Here is a 20,936-nt window from a genome sequence, read left to right as displayed (position 1 = left end):
CCTTGCAGAGTAAAATTGAGTATTTTGGTCTAAATAACACAAAATGTGATGTCCACATATGTAGATGCCAGGTCCTAGGAGGTTAAAGCTCCATGAGTGAGCACCAGAACAAGTCTAGTCCATGAAGCCCCGCTCAGCAATCCACCTGCAGCCAGTGTAGTAGAAGCTGATGCTACACAACACCTCCAGCATGCATGTATGTATGAGTGTTTGTCCCAGAAAGTTAAAGGTGTTTTGGCCAGACATGAAAGACCCACTTACCCAAAACTAGGCAACCACCTTGAAAATTTAGAGTTTCTTGAATTTTCAAGCAAATTTCGAAAGTTCCAGTTTGTTAAAAAGGAGAAATGTTTAAAAATGTGAAAAATATGTTTTGAAAAAAAGCAATAGGAGGCAAAGAATAAATAAATAAAACTGCTATGAAATTAGAATATGAAAATTGGCAGCTCTCCTCCTAACACCCTCCCATCAGACAAATGCAGGCATCTGCTCGTGCTTCACAAAAGCTAAAACTCACTCAAAGCTGAGCTTCACATGGGATTCAAAAACTGCTCTGCTTTGTAAAAGTCCTCTACTTAACCCATCGCACTACTGCATATTTTCTGCACAAACTTTACTTTTTGCCCAAGTACTTCATTACAAGCTAGATTTTCTAGTGCCCTGAACGAGAGCCCAGAAAAAGTGCGAGTTTACTCCCCTCTTCATTCACATGAATTAGTGAGTGACACCAAAAATATGCTGCCTCTGCCAGCTTTATGCATCACCTTTAGGGTTGGAACTAATTATTCCGCCTGTGCTCAATTTGTCACTTAGTTTCTTGATAAATCAGTTCAGTCATCTGGTCAATAAACTGACTGAGAATACATTCAAATTTTGTGGTTTTGCCCCCGGAAACCACAAAAAAATATCTCATTTACTATTACGCAACGCTAATAAAAGCATATCATTGCAACTGAAAAGAACAGAGCTATATCATGATATTAGTAATTTTTTTTTTTAGAATAGCTGCCTGCCTTCTGGGCTTCAGCTCTGTGGTGAAATACTGATGGACATTTTTCAATTTTTGATACTAATAGAATACAATTTTTTAAAGAAAAGAAAATGTGTGAACTCACACATTATAAAAAAAAAACCAACTCATTGGTTGCAGCCATATTCAGATGAAGCAGACACTCTTAACAGGAGAGGGGGTGCTTGAAGTTAAAGAAGAGCTTGCTGCTGCTGTATATAGTTGCATCATAATCTCACCAGAAAAACGCACTAAGCAGCTAATTGTACCATGTCTCTAAGATAAGTCAAGCTTTTTGTAGGAATATATATATATATATATATATATATGTAAAAAAAATCAATGATGAAATTCAGCAGAGCTATACTTCAATCTGCTACAGTTTTCTTGCTTACCTGTCACACAGGAGCTTACTGTTAAGTAGGGTCCTGTGTCAAAACACTTAAATGCACTAATCTTACTCCCCTGCACGGTCAACATAATGCGTTGGGTTATTCAAAGCCAAAACAAAAACAAAAAAACGACTTCCTACATTTGTTTACGTGCTTTAGTTGCTATTAGGCTAAAGGTCGCCTCTTCACTAGTTCTCGGGCGATATTGGCTAGTGTCCACTCTTCAACTCCACTGACTGACCACCCTGGGGAGAGGCAGCAGCGAAGGAAGTGGCACTAGCTGGGCAGAGGTGGGCACGAGAGGGCTCAATTTTCACAGCACGAGCGACAAAAACCCACTCGTGTGTTAAGAAACACGGCGTGGATATCACAGCCTCTCTCTCTCACACACACGCACAGCGTGGGAAGTGTTCGCTTTTGGGTAACACAACAACAACACACTGCCGGGGCGAACACGAAAGGCGTTCAAGATAAGAGAAAAACTTGACAGTGACATCTTTACCTGGAGTTTTCCTGTGCCCGGTTATAACTGCCTCGCCACTTACTGGATGCAGCCAGGTTGTACTCTTGGCTTCTTCGCTGTTGAGAGGGAGAGACAGAGAGAAAGAGCGAGAAATGCGTTCAAATCCAGCGGTGACTTTGTTCGAAATAGAAACGAGCAGAATGACTTGAAGCGTTTGCCTTTGGAAGGGATATTTACTTAACGAAGAAGACACGTCCATCCCGAGTAACACCATAACTCCAGGAAGACGGGAGACAAGAAATCCACTCGGGTTGTAGCTCCGCCGCCATGTCTGGCAGTACTGTATGACAATCGCGCGGCTCCGCTCTCCCAGGCAGCGCGTACACGGAAACCTTGGCAACGGCGGGTGGCTGAGAGCAGGGTGTAGAGCAGACAGGTAAAGTCCATTCATTTGTATGGGAGAATAATGGCTGGACAGCCGAGGGTTTTTTTTTAACCCAAAATGTATTTTATTTCTTGACTGACACAATAAAAGAGTTATTTTACTTTTAGGTAAGTTTTTGCATCGCTGTGTACATGGCTTTAGTCAAAAAAGTCCTTTTGGATTTATGGTTCTTTATGATTCTCTACGACTTAAATATACAGCCAGGATATTAAACCACATGTCCAATCAGCAAACTCACATGACAGCAACTCGGTGCATTTAGGCATGTAGACATAGTCAGGGCGACCTGCTGAAGTTGAAAACTGAACATCGGTTTCCCAGCAGCGACTTTTTAAGTGGTATGGTTGTTGGTGCCACATGGGCTGGTCTGGGTATTTCAGAAACTCCTGATCGTCTGTGGTTGGGTGGGATTTTCCCCGAAGATCCATCTCTGGTGTTTACAGATAGTGTAAAAACTTGTACTCTGCGCAACAATGTCTCTCACAATGTCTCCTCTCACAATGAAGTGAGAGGACACTGCTTTAAAATGCGCACCTGGGTTGTAACTAAATTTGTTGCTGTAACGGTGTAGGATTAGATATTTTCTTAGTACACGTAGTCACGCTCAAATCATATCAAACTGTTTTTCGATTTGTTTGTTTTTTAACATGAAAATGTATTCAGTATACTACATTGGTCTCCAGAGTCAGCAGATCTCAATCCAGTAGAGCAGCTTTGGGATGTGATGGAAGAGATGTGCATCATGGATGCACAGCCAACAAATCTGCAGCAACTGAGTGATGCTATCATATCGATATGGACCATATGGACCAAAATCTCTGAGCAGTGTTTCCAGCACCTTGTTGAATCTATGTCAAGAAGACTTGACATAGATTTCTAGACATAGAAGGCAAAATGGAGTCCAACCCAGTACTAGCAAGGTGTACCTAACAAAGTGTTCGGTGAGTGTACATTTTCTGTTTTGCACCCTTACACTCTTCACATTCTTTATATGGTTTTTTTTCCTTCTATGTCTCGTCTGTGGGATCTGGTTGCTACATCATAGTACAGATGTCAGTGGTGAATGCAGGCTCCCATCTCACACATTTGTTCCCACCAATAATAACAGGCATGTTGAATTGGCACCTGATGACTGATTTTAAAATTTTTTCTTCTATATAAAAAAAGACATTTCTATCATAATGGGCAGAAAAGGTCTAAAATTCACCAGAAGGAAATTAAGTGTCTGATATTCAGTAATTCCTTGGGGAGGACCTCGAGACCTTCTGCTTAATCCACTCTCACCCCCCAGTGCTCAAACAAAACCTGTGCCCATGGCTGTCGTTGTAGCTTTTCTACATACAAAGGCACATTAAGCATAAGGGGGGGGGGGGGGGGGGGGGGGGAGATAAACCTGCCACTAGCGCCCCAGGACAAAATTGATCTGCTGGACCTCCAAAAGCCTTTTTTCACTTTAGACATTTTTAATCAAAACTCAAATCCTCTCTCCTCTTCATGTTCAAATAGTGCCCCCGAGTGACATCGGCTAATAGCAGGAAGCACTTTGAGGTTCTTATAGTGTTAGATGGTATTGTGCTTTTGTGGTACATATTCCAAAACAAATGATCAATTAAATTAGCTCAAACCAGATGATGCACAGACAGTCTGGAGTTTTCTGAGGAACATCCATTGTCATAAAAAAAGTTCCCTACTTCATGTGCTTGGGGGGCACAGACTGATGGACATACAGAGAAAAATATCCACAGTCTACTACCGCACCCACAGTTTCAACTCTACCATTCGGTTCTTGGCCTCCGCCTTTTGTCACTGTGCAGCGAAACTGCAGCATCAGCTTTTCACAGAATACAAAAACATGTTATCCAACACCACTTTGCCAGGCCTGTTGTTGCTTTGTGTTGCATTGTTTTTCTGCACACATGATAGGCCACTGTTTTTGAGCATGTGGTGGTGGTAATGGGTGGTGGACATGTCTGCCAACTGCCAGGTCAACCACTTGGAGAGGAACTCTTAAAGGACAAGGAAGCAGTGAAACACTGAATCCTGGTCAGAAGTCACACACTGAGCTCTTTGTATTCTGTTTACCTGGGGCAGAGTAACACAGTTTTCTGGTAATGTGACGTACAAAGGAACTGCTTGTTTCTTCCCAAGTAAGGGGGCAGTGGTCTAAAAGAAGATGGGAAAATAACAATATTAAAATAAGCTGCGCTTTATTTGCCCTTTTCATGAACTTGATATTGATATGAGAAGTAGTACGTGAGCTGTGTTTTAAAATGCACAATCTAGAAAAAGTCCTCCCCCAATCTCTGAAATATAGTTTAAAAATTCCAACTTTTCTTTCTGAAACAGTCAAAATATATATATTTTTTAAGGAAACAAAAGAGACTGTCTTCCCCAGAAAACAACCAGGTACTGTCTGTCATTTTGGCAAGCTGTTATTATGACCTATGCTTACATTATAATGTTAGCCATCTTCTAGGGGGTCTGTGAGTAATACAGGTAATCAACAACTTTGACAGTGTATTTTTGTGCCTAAACCTAACCAAATTACAAGGAAAATCAAAGTAAGCACGCTGAGAGTCGATGCTTTCATTGGAAACAATCACGTTTCAAAGACTCTTTAATTAGTCTTTTTAGACAGAGAAGAGCAAACAACCAGCATAATGATTTAAGTGAAGGACTTGCTGGAAAATGCGGATCTCACCTGCCCTCTTTCAATCCATGATCTTTTTCCAGCATATCTATGTGTAGGATCCATCAGAGTGAAAATGATAAGATTAGAGCCTGACACCTGCTTAAATGTGCTAGCTTACCCGTGAGATCTGAAAGTGAAGTAGTGCCTGAAAGTGGAGCCTTTCACGTCTCAGTTTTCAAGCAGTCATCTTTTGATCTGTTTAGAGAGCCTATAGGCCTGTGTCATGCCATTCATAACTTACAGAAAATGAAAGTACTATTCCCTGTATATCACACAGCACTTGTTTCAGTGAGGTTTACCTTCAGCTATTTTATTTTTTCATATAATCTCAAGTTACAGGGTTGATAAAGAACTTGACAGTATCCCCGCTGTTCTAGTTCCAGTACTGACAGTATTGATATAGCTGAAAGTCCAGCACTGTGGGTCATGTAATTCTTCTTTTGGCAGGGGCAGACATTTCTCAACTGCCATTCACAGTTGCCAGGGTGAACAATGCTCCACTGAGCTATAACTTATGGTCCTCACTCAAAGAGCCTAATACCATTAGCCAAAGTGGGAGTCAGATGAGAGCTGGAACTTGGAGAGGTAGCATTTGTGCAGGACGTGCATATGTGTTTTGTGCAAATGTTTCTTAGGAGCATCTACTGAGTTACAGAAAATGAAAATGAATGGGGAAGCAAGCCAAACAGATCTGCAGCCATTAAGTCATTCGTCAGGCAGTGACATCTCTGGGATCCCAAGCCTCTGGTCACATGCAATCCAAGCACACAACTGACTCAGCAGAAACTTCTGCTGAAACATCTTCCTGTAAAGACAACCCTACTTTATATGCTTATTTTGAAGATTAAAGGTCTCCAGCTGAATAACGTAATGCAAGCAGGTATCAGAAAATTCAGTTCAACTAACAAAACATAAATTAATGTAAAGAAGACCTGGTAAAAGTACAATAAAGAATCTTCATAAAGACACGCGGCGTTGTGTCTGGTTAACATTGCGCAACATATTCTTACATAATTGCTCCATGCTCAGCGAGGCGAGGGTTCTCTGCTCAGTGACACAGGCCAGACTTGAGGCATCAGAATGTAATTAATGGTTGCACATTATCAAGCAGCTGTTTGAGGGCTTTGTTCTGGTGCCAGCTCGGCAGTAGCCTCGTGCCTGTCTGTGCTAGGTAAGAGGACCCTCCTCTTTAGACTGGAACCGCTCGGCATCTGTGCAAACCTCTCATTTGTTGGAGTCACAAGGCTGTGTAGATAGAGCTATCTTTAAGCCTGAACACAGCACTTCAACATGGTCACTATCTTTTTTGTTGTTGTTTTGCCTACTGAAGCTTGAAGGGAGTAATATAATAGTAATAATACCCACAAGTAGAGTGTAAAATCAACACATGCCACAATAACTTCCTGCTGCACTGCACTCTTTTACCAAATCACCGATGGAAATGATTCCCAGATGATGTAAATACGCTGTCATACACTTTCAGCACAGCACTTTTTTTTCGCATTAGCTTGCTCAGCATACAAACCAAAACGCCATCAGGGTCAGTCAAGTCAGCAGACCAGGTTAATTGGCAACTCTGGAAAAATGGTTTAACGCTTAATTCAGCTGTAGCCGCGCAAATGCACAAGTACCAATATGGATGATTGGAAGGAGTCGCTAGGCTTTGAGAGCTTGTGGAAAAATGACTCTGCTGGATGGTTTTAGTTCTCACAACTCCACTCTGAATCATTAAACACACCTCCCTGAATCACTCTTAGTCACAGCCTGACAAAAACCCAACCCACAAATGACTCTCTGTTCACCAGAGTGACGACTTCACTGGATCCATTGGATTTTTGGGTGCAGTCCAAATATTTTTTTTCTCTCCTACTTTTATGAGATTTCCACTAGTGATATGTGTCATTAAGAATGAATGAGTGGATATGCTATTTTGTAATTAGAGGATGCTGCAAGTGGCCTGACTCGGTTGTAAGTAAATGACTGTGAAGAGGGAGGGTGTTATCTGTGTTTTTTCCCAGATGTACTGTTTTTATTTTTGCTATGTAAAGTGAAACAGAAATGTTTTACTATTTTGCTTTAGGAACCCCAAGCAGCGAGACTAACGGTGGAACCAGGCACACTTCATTCATCTGTGAAAGATGGTCCAGAACTCAACCTCTCAACACTCATGTGTCTTTCAATATCTAATTCAACAAAGTCATCATACTCTTACCTACATGTCGCTCTTACCCCTTACTGGTTTAGACAAGGACCTCTGTGTTTAGATAATGAAATTAGCCGGCCTCCCTGAGGCTCTCCCTGCTTCATAAACCGCTTTATTAATTGCTATCTGCATTTGGTAAGTGCTACAAAAGGCTACTGTAAGTATATCCGCTCGTAACCGGAGCGGATTCTATATTGATTGCAGATGGTGTCATTACTCAAAAAACCCAGCTGTGTAATTTAAGTAATGGAGCAGATTATTAATTAAGATGAAGGGCTACTTAACATTGATCAGGGATCCAAGCTCCACTTTGCTGTAATGCATAAATAACCTGACATGGGTGCGATTCCCCAACACACAGCGCTCGTTAAAGCTCATCGCATGTGCTGATATCACAGATTCTGATACGCAGTACCTCCTGGTTTCATCTTCATGAGTGCAAAGCCTGCGCCTTCACCCTGCAGTGCATTTATAGCTTAAGTAGCAGGATATAGAGGAGTTCGTGGAGAACTACTTGAGGCCAAGTGCTGGTATAATGCAAAAGTGCTCTTTCAAAGGCGTGATTATCTTGGCGTGGCGGGAATGGAAGAGGCAGCATTCCGCTGCATGCACGTTAAATAAGGTGACGTGCCAGATGAGAATTTGTATTTATTTATTTATTGTTTTTAACACAGAAGCTGATGACATGTACTGTACAACACTGCAACCGCAACATCTGTTGGGCTTTGCAACATTCAGGAAATCTCAGCATGCAGTCCTTCCCTGATGGCACACATATCCTGTGTTTGATGGGAAAGCAGAGCAGTGTGACAAACAGGTCATGAGCATCTTCTCGGGGCAGCCAGGGTCATGTGAGCGACAGCGAGAAAGGCTCAAGGCTCGGAATAACTCTTTAAGGCGGAAGGCAGGAACTCCTCAAGGACAACACTGATGCTGGACTTTGTAAACTTGCTTTCTATTTTTTTGTTGTTATTATGCCGTGCAATTCAAGGATTTGAGAGGATCTGTATTAATTCATATTTACTAATGAAACGAAATGCTTAGTTATTTGCACGCCAAAGTACAGATCCTTTTTCCAAGAAGAAAAAGAGCATGTATTTAAAAAAGGGAGCACAAAAGTAGTTTTTAATGATGAATTAAACTGACTCTTATGCCTAACAGACCACTGGCTTTGCAAAAGCACAATAGTACTTCCATCCATCCATCTATTTTCTTCCGCTTATCCAATTCAGAGTCGGGGAAGACCTGGAGCCTTTCCCAGCTGTCATATGGTGAGAGGTGATGTACAGCCTGTACATGTTTTTGTACCAGGTTTTCTAAGCAGGGCTAACACAGAGTGACAGACAGCCATTCGTACTATTTGGACTGTGGGAGGAAGCTGCAGTGCTTGAAAAAACCCACACAGACATGAGGAAAACATGCAAACTCCACACAGAAAGGCCACAGATTCAAACGCAGGGTCTTTTGGCTGTGCTAACTGTACAACTGAATTCTGACCCCTCCAAAGTACTTAAGTTAAAACCAAAATCTCAATTAGATATTCTGTAAAGGAAAGAAAACATGTGACCTAGTCTTTGACATCACAGTGCACATATTTATGTATGAACATCTGCTCTTCTCTGGGGCTATTTTTGGCCTGAAGTTTTTAAAATTCAAGGTCATGGAATAACTGATATAGTCACACAAGCTTCCTCATAATGAAAATACTGTAATGGCTTCATCTGGTTCCCTATTTTGTTTTAAATGAGAAGTTATTCAAATGCATCTCTTTTCCTTTTAGGGGAATTTCTTCATTTGTTTTTTTTTTTACTCTTTACTCCTACGAGTCGGACACAGGAAGTTGTTGCGAAATCTTGGATTTCAACAGAAAAATGGTCACTCCTTTCATCCGCAGAGTTCCTCGTGAATGCCTCTACGTGCTTAATCACGCTCTTCACTGTACAGTTTAAAAAGAGAACGACTGACTTAAATCTACTTGAGCGAAGTCGTAACTGTCACCGAGGTGCTTGATTTTTCACAACCCCGCCGACTCCACTGATACAGGGAGAGATCTGAGCGCGAGCTGCGCTGCTGTATTTATTTGTTTATATAATGATGCCACACTCTGTAGTAACTTTCTCAGATGGATCTGTCAATGATTGATGAAGTATGCAGTCAGAAGTCACACAGCTTTATAGCAGACATCATATTATGCTGATAGGCTGCAGAAGAATTTAATGTTCTGCCACAAATAGGCTCTCTGTAGAGACCTTATAAGGTTTACAGGGTGCTCATACAACCAAAGAAAAACAGGGGTTTTCTGTTATTCTGCATTTGAAGACACTGGTGAAACTCCTACACAATGTTTTAATTTGTTCTATATGTGTCAAACGCAAGAATTTACATTTACTGTCATTTGCAGCTACAGTTTTATCCAAACAGATGCATGGTTTTATTTTTAGAAACCAAGTTAATGAAATTGTTTTAAGAATATCCTAAAATCTAAAAGTTTTTTGAGTGTCTCGTCTGCCTTTGTTTCCTGGTGCACTAGATATCTCGTGGTTCATTTCTCCATATGTGGCAGATTGCTGAGTCACCCTTCTGCTCTGCACCTGTTCAGGTGTAGTGATTTTAATGCTCTCTTTGGAGTGCTGAATGCAAGGCTCCCGGTTACAGCTGGCATTGTCAAAGTGCTCGTAGTTGAGCTATGTGGCAAGATGGCCGGTGTCAGCAACAGTAAAAGAGCTGGGACAGTAAATTGACTCTGAACTGATGAGTGGGAGTGTTGGGTTGTGGGAAATCTGAGCTCATTCCCTCCCTTTTCAAGGTCCAGTAAATATAAGGGTAGTACGTCAACATTTCCTGCACATCTCACAGAGATGTAAAGGGGTGTTTACGCTCACTCACCCGAAGGACAAGATGTTGAAAATACAAAAGAGCTTTTTAATGAAATTCCCCACAAAATATCAAACAGCTTTTATAGCTTTTCATAAGATTCTTCAAAATCGTAAGATTAGATCAGAGTGCCAAAGAGAGCGTCTGTATGAAAATCTAAATTTGTCAGTGTGTTGGAGAGGCATTAGGACGCAGCTGAGCGCTGTGGAGAGGTTGTGTCTGGGCCACTAAACAAGTCCCGTGTGCTAAGCAACACTGGGTAAGGGCCATCTGTCTCCAGTACCAGAACGTTCAGGCAAAGCAGGCGGGGAAAGAAAAAGAGTTTCATGTCGCAGCTCCCCTGATCAATGGCTATTGATTCTTCACTTATCTCAAATACAGCCTAGCTGATGAGATGTCACACTTCTGACCTCCTGCAGGGAGAGGGGAATGAGGGATGCTAGCTGGGTAGGCATGGTGTTGTGTTACAGATATACTCCATTCACATATACAAAAGGGGAAAATTTTACTTGCATACCTGTAATGTTAAGGAAACAAACATGCAGGCATAATTACACTGAAATTGTATATTCATGCAATGGAAGGCTGCAATTATCCACCCAGTGAACCATCAACTTTTACAGGTTTGATGTGACAAACCTTGCATGGACAGTTACGCTCCTATCCTCTTTACTGTCCATCTTTTAACCTCATCCCACTGTGGCTCTCACTCTCTTGATGCAGACAGACAATTAATAAGTGCTTTGTTGGCCGAATGGATCACATTCACCACAACTGCTGCGCTCAGCAGACAGCTCAAATAAATAAAGAGCAAGCAACCCCTCTAAACTGACAGTCACAAAGATAGATGGATTGCAAAGTCACAATGACCTTTGACAATATCCTATTTTTAAAGCCTTTTTGGGATCTCACATCTAGAGAAAAAGAAGGGGAAAACTAGCTAGAATAGCAGTAACAGTGGCAAGATAATCAACACTTTTCCAAGTGGTAATAAAACAGCAGAAACTCCACAAAAAGCAAGCTCAAGAGCATGCAAATGCTCCATAGCTTACAGATCAAAGAGCTCAATGACAGGAGATTTTACAGAGCATAGGAAGATGATGGTTTGGTACCACAGAAAAATCCCCCACTGTGACTTTGTGCACTGAATGTTAAACACTGGCCAATTTTTCACCTTTTCTATTTACTGTCGCACATTTTTACGTGCAATATTTCATAACTCCTTTGAGTTTCCAATAAATCCTCACTATATTGAGATTTGAATGTGTTGAAAAGCACAATTCAAAGTATTCTTAAGTGCGACAATAAAGAAATATGCGTTTGAATTTCCTTTTGCAGACATGCGTTGGCTATCACTGTCTTTGACTCTGTGCAGATATGTGATGTATTCACTGTGCCTTGACATCTCGAGTAATTGTGTGTAGACAATTATATAGCATACTGCTTGTGAAAGAGAGATTTCATTACACAGACTTTTCTCCAGTATTTCAATATTTTATAAATGTGACACATTTGTGGGTATACCCTTAAAACAGGTTGTTGTTCATGACCCCAGTCTAAATGGTATTGTATGTAACATGTCATTGGAGCCTTAAGATTAAAACAGCATTGATAAACAACAGTTTTGCTTTAATTAGGTAAAAGTAGGAATGCTAGAGAGAAAAATATGTTGTTACAAGTGAAAGTTCTAGATTCAGAATTCTACATGGGTCAGTATTAACATCAAAATATACTCAAAGCATCTAAAGTAAAAGTATTCATTATACAGTGAGGCGGGTCAGGGAGGAGACAGGAGCCTATCCCCTCCCACTGTCATAGTACAAGAAGTTTTATTATCACTGATTAATTATGAATTAGTTTTATCTCTCACTTTAATGTTGAAGCTGGTAATAATTTGACATGATTTGTTTACTACAGAGCACCTCAATCTATAATAATGTAGCACAATTTACTGGTAGCTGTATTATATTAATCAGAAATTTAAAATAAATGTAGTGCCTCTTGACCCAATCCCACTCCCTTGACATGTCCCTGACATCAAGAAGAATAAGCCAGTGTAACATTTATGGAGCTTAGAGACAGGCAGATTTTCTAGTGATGTTAACAATTTGGCTTGTGGAGTACAACCATGTGGTCGAAATAATCACTTTCAGGCAAAAAAAAATACATGAGAGGTGAGCACAAATAGCCTTGAGGGTTTCAGGCGTAATTCTCCATCAGTCAGATCTTTGCTGCGTGTCATATCTGCTCTCTCCCCACAGCTCATATTTGATAAATGGATAAAATACTGAAGAAATACAAATGAATAGATGAAAAGTCATCTAATGATTTCTAATCATTTCACTAAGGGAAATATCTACATAAATATACAGATATGTATTTACTCTGAATCAAATCTTTAACATAACATTTAGAATTTTGGTTTAAGTTACCCACAGGTTGCTCCTCCTGGATTCATGATGTGTAATGTCAACTGTAGCTGGCCTCTGGTGATGAGAGAAATAGAAACTGAACTGCTCAGCTGTTACTCGGTGAGACTGCTCAAATAAATTATTTATTTGAAATGACAGAGTGTGATTCTCTTCTTCGTCTGACCCCGTTTAACCATTATCTGCCTTCTTTGTGGGCAATTTCAAAGGAAATAATACACATTTCATAATGGATAAATTATTAGGAAATGACAGAAAAAGCACAAACTTGCCCAGATTTAGAGCAGAAACCATGGAAATAATTACATTTCTGACTACAGTACTATTCGCTGACAGTGTACACAAAATGAGTGCCCTGATTCCTAATTCGCAGATCATGACTGCTGTGAAATGCAATTAATGGATTCATAATTTATTTAGTGAGCTGTGATGAGCAAGTTCCTGGGAGCTCACTGAGACAGAATGCAGTATACACTCCATACACACTGGGTAAGCACTCGGTGTGTTTCAAAGGATGTGCAAAAAAACAAAAAAGGAACAGTACATCTAAATAATTTTAGATGTAGCTGCAGTTGTGGTTAGAAGTTTACATACAGTCATCCTGGGCTTGGCTGCCATGGCAGTTTTGGACTCTTTAAACAGTTCTTTTTCCAGGGTATACACCCTAACTAATATTTGGTTAAATGTCCCTTGGCAAGATCCTTTTGGTAGCCATCAACAAGCTTCTGGGATAATTTTGGCTTAATAGTTTGGCAGTGGTCCACCTCCTTCATTAGTCCATCCACCTTGTGTAATAGTGTACGAGTATCGCTGGCAGCAAAACAGCCCCAAAGCATAATCCTACCACCGCCATGCTTTGCAAGCTGAACAGTGTTCTTATGTTTGAGACCCTCACCTTTACTCCTCTAAGCATACCTCTTGTCATTGCGGCCAAATAGCTCAATCTTTGTTTCATATAACCATAAAGCTTTTCTCCAGAAGGCATTTGGCTTGACCGTGTGGGCAGATTCAAATTTCAGTCAACCAATTTCAAATGTCAATTTTCATGGCAGGCTTGAACCTTAGTGGTTCCTGAGTTGTCCCTGAACATCCTAACCCAGGGGTGTCCAACTCCAGGCCTCAAGAGCAGGTGTCTTGCAGGTTTTAGATGTGTCCTTGATCCAACACAACTAATTTAAATGGCTAAATTACCTCCTCAACATGTCTTGAAGTTCTCCAGAGGCCTGGTAATGAACTAATCATTTGATCCCGATGTGTTGACCCAGGGTGAGATCTAAAACCTGCAGGACACCGGCCCTTGAGCCCTGGAGTTGGACACCCCTGTCCTAACCAATTCCCTCTTTTCTGATAGTCATAGTTAGGGTCTTCTTTGAGACCTTGGTAGTGACACATCTGAATAACTTGTACTTATGTACAACTGTTTGAACTGATGATCCTGGAATTGTTTGTTATTAGGCTTCTGTGATGGCATACGCCTAAAAGCCTGGTGTGTGTTGGGAAACTAACCAATTTAAAAATTCTCTACCAGTCTTGCCAAGAACAGTGATAAAATATCCAGACAAATTATGGCAGAATGGTGTTGATGTCTGCCAAAAGTGACTTGTCAAGGTGTAACTTTCTAATGTCCTATGTATACTTTTGACCCTGTGTAGGTTATAGAAAATCCTAAATAAATTAAAACTTGTGCACCCTATTCTTATTTTGTTTTTAAGTATTTAAAGAAGTGTTCTGCAAAATCATTCCACCCCGGAAAAGAACAGTAAAAGAAATCATTAAAACCCTGAAATTACACCCATGATTGTGTGTAAAGTTCTGACTACAGCTGTACATTAAAGAATAAAATGGGTTAAACTCCCTGACACACACCAAGTTAAATATAAAATTAAGAACCAAAGGTCTCTTTGGGGTGATACAGATGTCAAAACAGTGACTGAAAAGCCTATTTTGTGGAATGAGTGTCAAGCAGAGGACACGGTCTATCTCTGTTTTTGTTTTGTTTTGCTTGTTCAAAGAGACAGATGCCATGGAAGCAGTCTGAAAAATGTGAGACAGCAAGTTTCCCTGGATGGCTGCCATGTCCCTGCAGGTACAAGAACACGAGGATTTGGGAAGGAAGCAGGACGCAGGTTGGTGATAATTGGGGGTACCCTCTGGAAATCTCTGCTTTGTAGTTAAGCTTTGTTTGAATATGACGCTATTAATGAGGATGTGAGGGAAACACTTGTAAAGCCACAAAGCCGGAATTTATATCAGCTGTACTAACAGAAATGTTTTGCATGCTGTTCATTTAACCACAACTGGCACGCAGTGAGTGATCTGATGAAGTGATGCTGGTGGAAAAAAAATGTAAATACAACTTCAGCTGAAAGATCCTTCAGGGTATTGTGTTCGTTTACAATACAAACCAAATCATCTGTTCAAATCCACAGGAAGAGGTCTAAATATGTAAAGCCTAAACTCAAATGTTCTCCAGCCAAATTATGCTGCCAGATATTTATCCTGTGCAAGGGCCTGATGGGCTGCACAGTGACTCAACTTCCACCCATTCCTGTCTCAGTATAACAAGTGTTTAGGCTGTTTGCCATAAATCATGTCCCTGCCAGATGTTGCCAAGCAACTGATTAATTAGCAGAGCCTCCTGAGTGAGTAACAGTGGAGCCAGTATGGGAGAGCTCATTTCAGTCCCAGTGGTCCAAAGACCCCACCAGCTTTGACACCTTAACGGACATAGAGAGCCATTTATTTTATATCCACAAGGAGACTTTTGAAGGAATACTTGAGTACATGATTTGGGAAATAGCACTTATTTGCTTTCTTACCCAGTGTTAGATGAGAAGGTGATGAGAAGGTGACTTCTGCAGAGTTAGACACAGCAGGTGGTTTGGTTTGATTAATGTCCAAATTTTAAACTGAATACATCTTGTTGTAGCTAATTTCACAAAGTATTATATGCTGGACTAGTTAATCCACTGGTTGCCTGCCAACTGCAGAGTGATGACAATATTCACGTGTTTCTAAATAATATACTTCTTAATTAGTGATTCTTAGAGCTGCTGGTGGAAACTTTATTTTTCCTTTTTTTTACATTTAGTCAGAAAACGCCTGGTTGTCTCTCACTTATGCTTGCAAAAAATAACAACTGGTGATTTAACAGTAGTGAGAGGGTATTAACCTTTTCATCTCACTCTTCACAAGAAAGCAAGTTATCATTATTTCCCAAAATTTCAAACATTTTAACCAAGAGAGGGAAAAATCTATTTATTTAAACACACAGTGCCTTTAAGACGGCTTAATTGCTTATGTAAAGGCAATATATGAAGCTACATTAGGCCTCAGGTACCCAGATCTAGAGACTGGTACGTGATAACCACAGATTGCCAGGGTAAACTGTGTATTTTCCGGTTGATAGATTGCTGGTTGGTGGTAGTGTCAGGTGAAATCAGTCACAAAGTGGCACTGCCCCAAAAACCTCATCCAACCTTGCTTTTGTTGCTAGCAGATTGCCACATTCCTCCATTGTTTGGATGCAGAATTATCTGCAAACACTGGGCAACTACCCAGCAAGTGATGGTGAAACAATAGCAATGCGAGCCAGAAACGAAGTCTTTCCCTTCAAAGTTCATGTAAAAGATGGGCCTTGTTGTGCAACAAACACATTTCAAAAGGGACAACTTTTACTTGTTTACTTGGATTTTTTCCCCCACAGAGACAAATATCCTGCTTCTAAATTTGTTGCCTTTTTTTTTCACAGTAGATAATCAGCAGAGGATGGATGGATGGATGGACGTTCCAATACTCATATTGTAATTTGCTTGCGAAAGTGTCCTAATTTTGCAGTTTTCTTGTGCACCATGGTTTTAAGAATTAGTTACAAATCCAGTAAATATGTGTTTTATTTAAAAAGACTGAAAAGAAAGAATTTCATGAGTAAGTCATGGCATGAGACTGCATATGTACTGGGTGCTGAACAAGGCATCCTATGAAGTAGGCTTTGGCAGTTTGTTGCCAGTGTAAGTGGATGAGAAAAACCTCTTTTCTTTTTTCCCCAATGATCATAGCTGGCTGAGCCGTAGTTGAACAAACATAGCTTGCATTTTCTGTGCCAGAAATGGCCTCAATCCACAGGGCAGTGGGTCACACTTATACATGCGCACAAACACATGAAGACAGATGTTCAAATACTTAACTGACCCAACTCAGACATTATCAGTTCTTCCATGCGGTAGAGTCAAAGCTGTCTAATAGAGGACGGTGGTCATATTTTGATGCCCAACTCCATTTGGGTTAATAAGAGGACTGTAATTAGCTGGGAGGATGGAGAAGGTATATGAACCATGTTAGGAAGCTAAATGGTCCAATTTTCCCAGTCATGTGAATGCCTTTTCCCCACATCACTCTTGGCAGTCAGTGAGGCTAAAAGACACAATTAATCTCCCATGGCTATTATGGACCCAGAAAATAGATGGGGAAAGCACACTGAGACAGAAAGGGGATATGTAATTTGCTGGGGATCACTGCACGTTGGCTGAAACCAGCTATAATTAAAATAGCAGTCAGCAAAAGTTTGACAATTGTGCTATAATTTGTAACGGGATAATTAAATTAACACTTCATAGAGGTGCTTTCTAATTATCTTGTAGTTATACTGTTTTGCGTAGCACATACATACAGTGCTAATTTTATTTAGTTCAGTTTAAGTAGCTGGAATATTTTGACAAATTGCAAAGTAACATATAAGGCAAAACCATTTAAATAAACAGTTCCTTCTTAAAAGATTTTAATGTGTTCAGGAGAGGCACTAAAGAGGAACTTGTGGCATCGTCTGAACTCTGCAGTAAGACACCAGAGACGTTCTACAGGCTTTGATAATACCCTGCCTCTGTGTCTGTGTTGATAATACCTCCCTGTCTGTGTCTATAGAACTCATAATTCCTGTTCTGTCAGACTGGCTCTCGGTAACCATTATTTGTCTTTAGTGGCATGAGCTGGATTTGGCAGACCTGTCACTGCATGCACGCTTGCATACTGTTTGCATGTATCAGTTTTACACATTCCTTAGGATAGATTCAGATCTGTACCACTGTCTTGATCCTGAGCTGAATAACAAATGAACATCTCTGCCGCCTTCAGCTTTAACTCGCTGATTTCCCTGGGCTGGAATTTCTCCTAATAACCAACTGCCTGCCTCCCTCAACACAGCAGCACTGTCAGAGAATGAAAACTCTGATGCCTCAACAACTTGCATGCTGCTGGATGGAGTTTTTTCTCCAACAGATGGCCATTTGCTCAGGGCAATAACAATATCACTGGAATGAGATAGCAGGAATACTAAGCAGTTATGAATTTGGGTTCATTTTCTGTTAATTTTCTGGTCATGACAAGATGTGTTCCTCAGTCTACTGGGTTGCCATGTTTAGTTTTCCTGTGATACCTGTGGGGTTTTTTCCTTTCTGTGTGCTTATTTGTTATTTTTGGCATGCCAACTACCTCTGTTACTTTAGATCTAGATCTTGGCTGTTTTGGGTCCCATTATTTTCTTCCTCAATTTCACAGTTACCTATCTAATCTCATTTTGCAAGGCAATTCAACCTCAGTCTAAGTAGCAGTCTGAGAGTGACATCTCCCAGACTGTTACGTATTGTCCACAGCCTACTTACATTAAAGCAGACATGACTCTTTAATGAAGTGTATACCATTGTAGTAATCCTCTTTACTTTTAATGTAAAAACACATAAGCTCTAACTGTGTATAGATGCTTTAGTGTATTCTAGAGCTTTGGTTGCTTCACAGCACTGAGCCGCTGTAGTTATCCCCTGACACCAGGCATTACCACTGGCATTCTGCTGTCTGACTCAAAGTTCCAATCGGCCAATGAATACCAAATCAGCGCTTTTAAATACAGCCAGGAATACACTGTCAAAAGGAAAAATGGTTCGCCGCCACCCCCACCAACACCACCCCCTATTCATCTGCAGAGTCACATTTCAAAAAAGGCGCAGGGGTTTCAGCTATTCTCATGTTGAACATCTCCCACAGGTGTGGCCGTAACTCTGTCTCGACACACTCTTGCACTTAAGCCCTGGGATGATATCAAACCAAGATCTTAGCACAGGACAGTATTGCAGTATTTGTTTCACACCCACCCACACCCACACACTTAGAGAAGCACACATATGAACTGCTAATCTTGTATTCACCATCATCAACTCTCCAGAATGCACAGATGCGCACAAGCAGAGGCACAAAACCTGACAGCTACGTACACAAGCGTAGTGTGCTCCCAAGTGAGCCCAGCTAACAGACTGTGGAGAGGGAGGTGCAGTGATGCAGAGACATGGGGCCATACACGGAGCTTCAAGTTCACTGCCTGGGAATTATCACATCAAACTTGTATGCCCAATGGTTTTGACAAGCCCAAGGCCAAACCATTAAAGCCTGGTGTAGACAGAAATTACTTCGCAGGGCTATGACTGGGCAATGACTGCTGTTGTGCACCAGTGATTCCCACCAGCCAATAGGAGACAGATTTACACAGGCAACCAGGAAGGAAGTGCTTGTCAAACCAACACAGAGTTAGTGGATATGCTTACTTCATTCACATGCATAGATTAGTTTCATGATGTATTCACACTTTCATCCACTGTGGCATTTTTGAGAATGTGGACTTTGTTCCACAAAACGAATACCGCTGAAATCAGTGTCTTGTTCTATCGGCATATATTTGCATGATATATTCATACAGTAGCTCAGTACACCCTGTAGCACTTGTAGCAGACACTGGAGATATCACGGCTTCAAATAACCATCCTGTTGGAGGAAACTGTTAGCAAGAATGCATTTGAGCCAAATCAAAATTGAAGTGCGAAGAACACATTTATCTCACGGCTACTCTTGCACAATTATAATATTCCAGTTTTACAGAGGAAACATGACTTAATTTGGGAGCATCATTCACTTCCTGTTTTATTCCAAATCTGGGAGCAATCAGACTTAATGATTGGGGGAATGGACAAGAAGAAAAATCCTTCACACCGTCTCAGATTAGAATGTACGTCGCTAACATGAAGTATAAAGCAGCTACGGCTAATAATATACCATTAATTCAGTCGCAGGAGATGAACTAAAGGTTAGATTTTCCATTAAGTCACTGGCATGAACTTAGCTGATGAAAGTGGTGGATCAAACACCTGCTTGATACCAACAGCTGTAAATAACTGTTGGTATTAGTTAAATGTCACTCAAAAAGCCACGCCCCTAATTATGTACACCTTATAGAATTCATTTCATTTACATAGCGGGAATTCTAAAATATAAAAAGTGGCAAATGAGCCAGAGGAGGTTGCTGCCTAGCACTAATTAGCTCAAGTACATTTAAATGAACTGTGAAAGTGCCTAACTTGCATTAGCAAAGTTTTGAGCAGTCTGAAACTATAAAATGTCTTTGTGAAACTGTCCCCATGCGGGCAGGAACATGAAGGCAAAAAGTTCTTCTTTTACATAATTTATTATCAGAGTTCCTCTATAAAAGGGATAATAGGGCAAGAAGATTTTACCAAATTAAATGTGGGGTAAAGAGTATGTTTGTGCCATCCAAGGGGGATTCCTAATGCTATGCAGGTTACAGGACTGGCTTTAATCATGAGAAGGACAGATATGGGTTTCTCTCTAAGCATATTTAAGACCCTACAATGACAGAGAAAAAACCCAAACAATCAAATGGCCCTGGATGAGCAAACACTTGCTGACAGTGGGAAGGAAAAACTCTTTTAACAGGAAGAAACCTCCAGCAGGATCAGGCTAAGGGAGGGAGGGACATTCAGTGCAAAGCATTATTAAAATTATTACAATTTCAGTGGTCACCAGGACATACACAGTGCTTGTGAAGAATCAGCAGTTGGATAATTCATTGACTACCCATAAAGACTATTTTAAAATGCTGTGTCCACAGGAAACGACAGCTGGCCCTACACTACCCTTTTCTCTGATGCAGAATTCTCTCATATTCAGGTGCCAAGTGTCTTTCTTATATTGTTTATGGTACCAGCAAGTCCGCCCTCGATGCCTGGCAATGTGAGCGCTAGAAAGACATAGGGCGCATAATCCTCCTGTTGTACGCTGTGTGTTTTTTCCACACTTGACCTCATAACGACAACGTCTTGTCACTATGGCAACAACTTTGTGTACTACCCCAGAAACCCGCTAAAAACCGAGATTATTTATTAATTTATTTTTACCCCGATATTGTTCCAAATACCTATACTACAGAGACTCCAAGAGCTTCCATATCCGAGGTAGGTTTCCATTTATGACATCGAGTTTTCAGGACACAGTTGTCTGAAACATTTTAGCCTCAAAACGATACAGCATCTAAGCTAACTAATTCTCCCCCAGCTCTTTTCTAGATAGTGCAGCTAGTCCGTGTGAGAATA

General features: G+C 40.7%; 2 protein-coding genes across 11 annotated transcripts in view; one reads left to right on the top strand and one right to left on the bottom strand.

Annotated features, from left to right (window-relative positions):
- The window catches only part of LOC102195464 (pleckstrin homology domain-containing family A member 5-like), a 90,302-nt gene extending 88,016 nt beyond the window's left edge, over nucleotides 1–2,286 (bottom strand). For 7 of the 9 annotated variants that reach the window (XM_005728065.1, XM_005728061.2, XM_005728064.2 and 4 more), the window contains exons 1-2: nucleotides 2,102–2,285; nucleotides 1,904–1,980 (exon numbers count right to left, since the gene is read on the bottom strand). In XM_005728065.1, coding sequence (XP_005728122.1) covers nucleotides 1,904–1,980; nucleotides 2,102–2,193 — 169 coding nt within the window. In that variant the 5' untranslated portion in view covers nucleotides 2,194–2,285. Of the gene's footprint in view, nucleotides 1–1,903; nucleotides 1,981–2,101 lie in introns of all 9 variants that reach the window. The other 2 variants (XM_005728059.1, XM_005728062.1) reach the window with 1 other exon arrangement.
- An 18,156-nt stretch (nucleotides 2,287–20,442) lies between these two features.
- LOC102194708 (1-phosphatidylinositol 4,5-bisphosphate phosphodiesterase zeta-1-like) overlaps nucleotides 20,443–20,936 on the top strand; it is a 20,563-nt gene continuing 20,069 nt past the window's right edge. For both annotated transcript variants that reach the window (XM_013909535.1, XM_005728056.2), the window contains exon 1: nucleotides 20,443–20,798. The gene's annotated coding sequence lies outside the window, so the exon portion shown is untranslated. The remainder of the gene's footprint in view (nucleotides 20,799–20,936) is intronic.

Source organism: Pundamilia nyererei, unplaced genomic scaffold (genome assembly GCF_000239375.1).
Source record: "Pundamilia nyererei isolate P.nyererei 1_Seehausen unplaced genomic scaffold, PunNye1.0 scaffold00027, whole genome shotgun sequence".
Classification (NCBI taxonomy): domain Eukaryota; kingdom Metazoa; phylum Chordata; class Actinopteri; order Cichliformes; family Cichlidae; genus Pundamilia; species Pundamilia nyererei.
The sequence above is the reverse complement of the archived record's forward strand: the minus strand, read 5'-3'. Positions and strand labels throughout refer to the sequence as shown.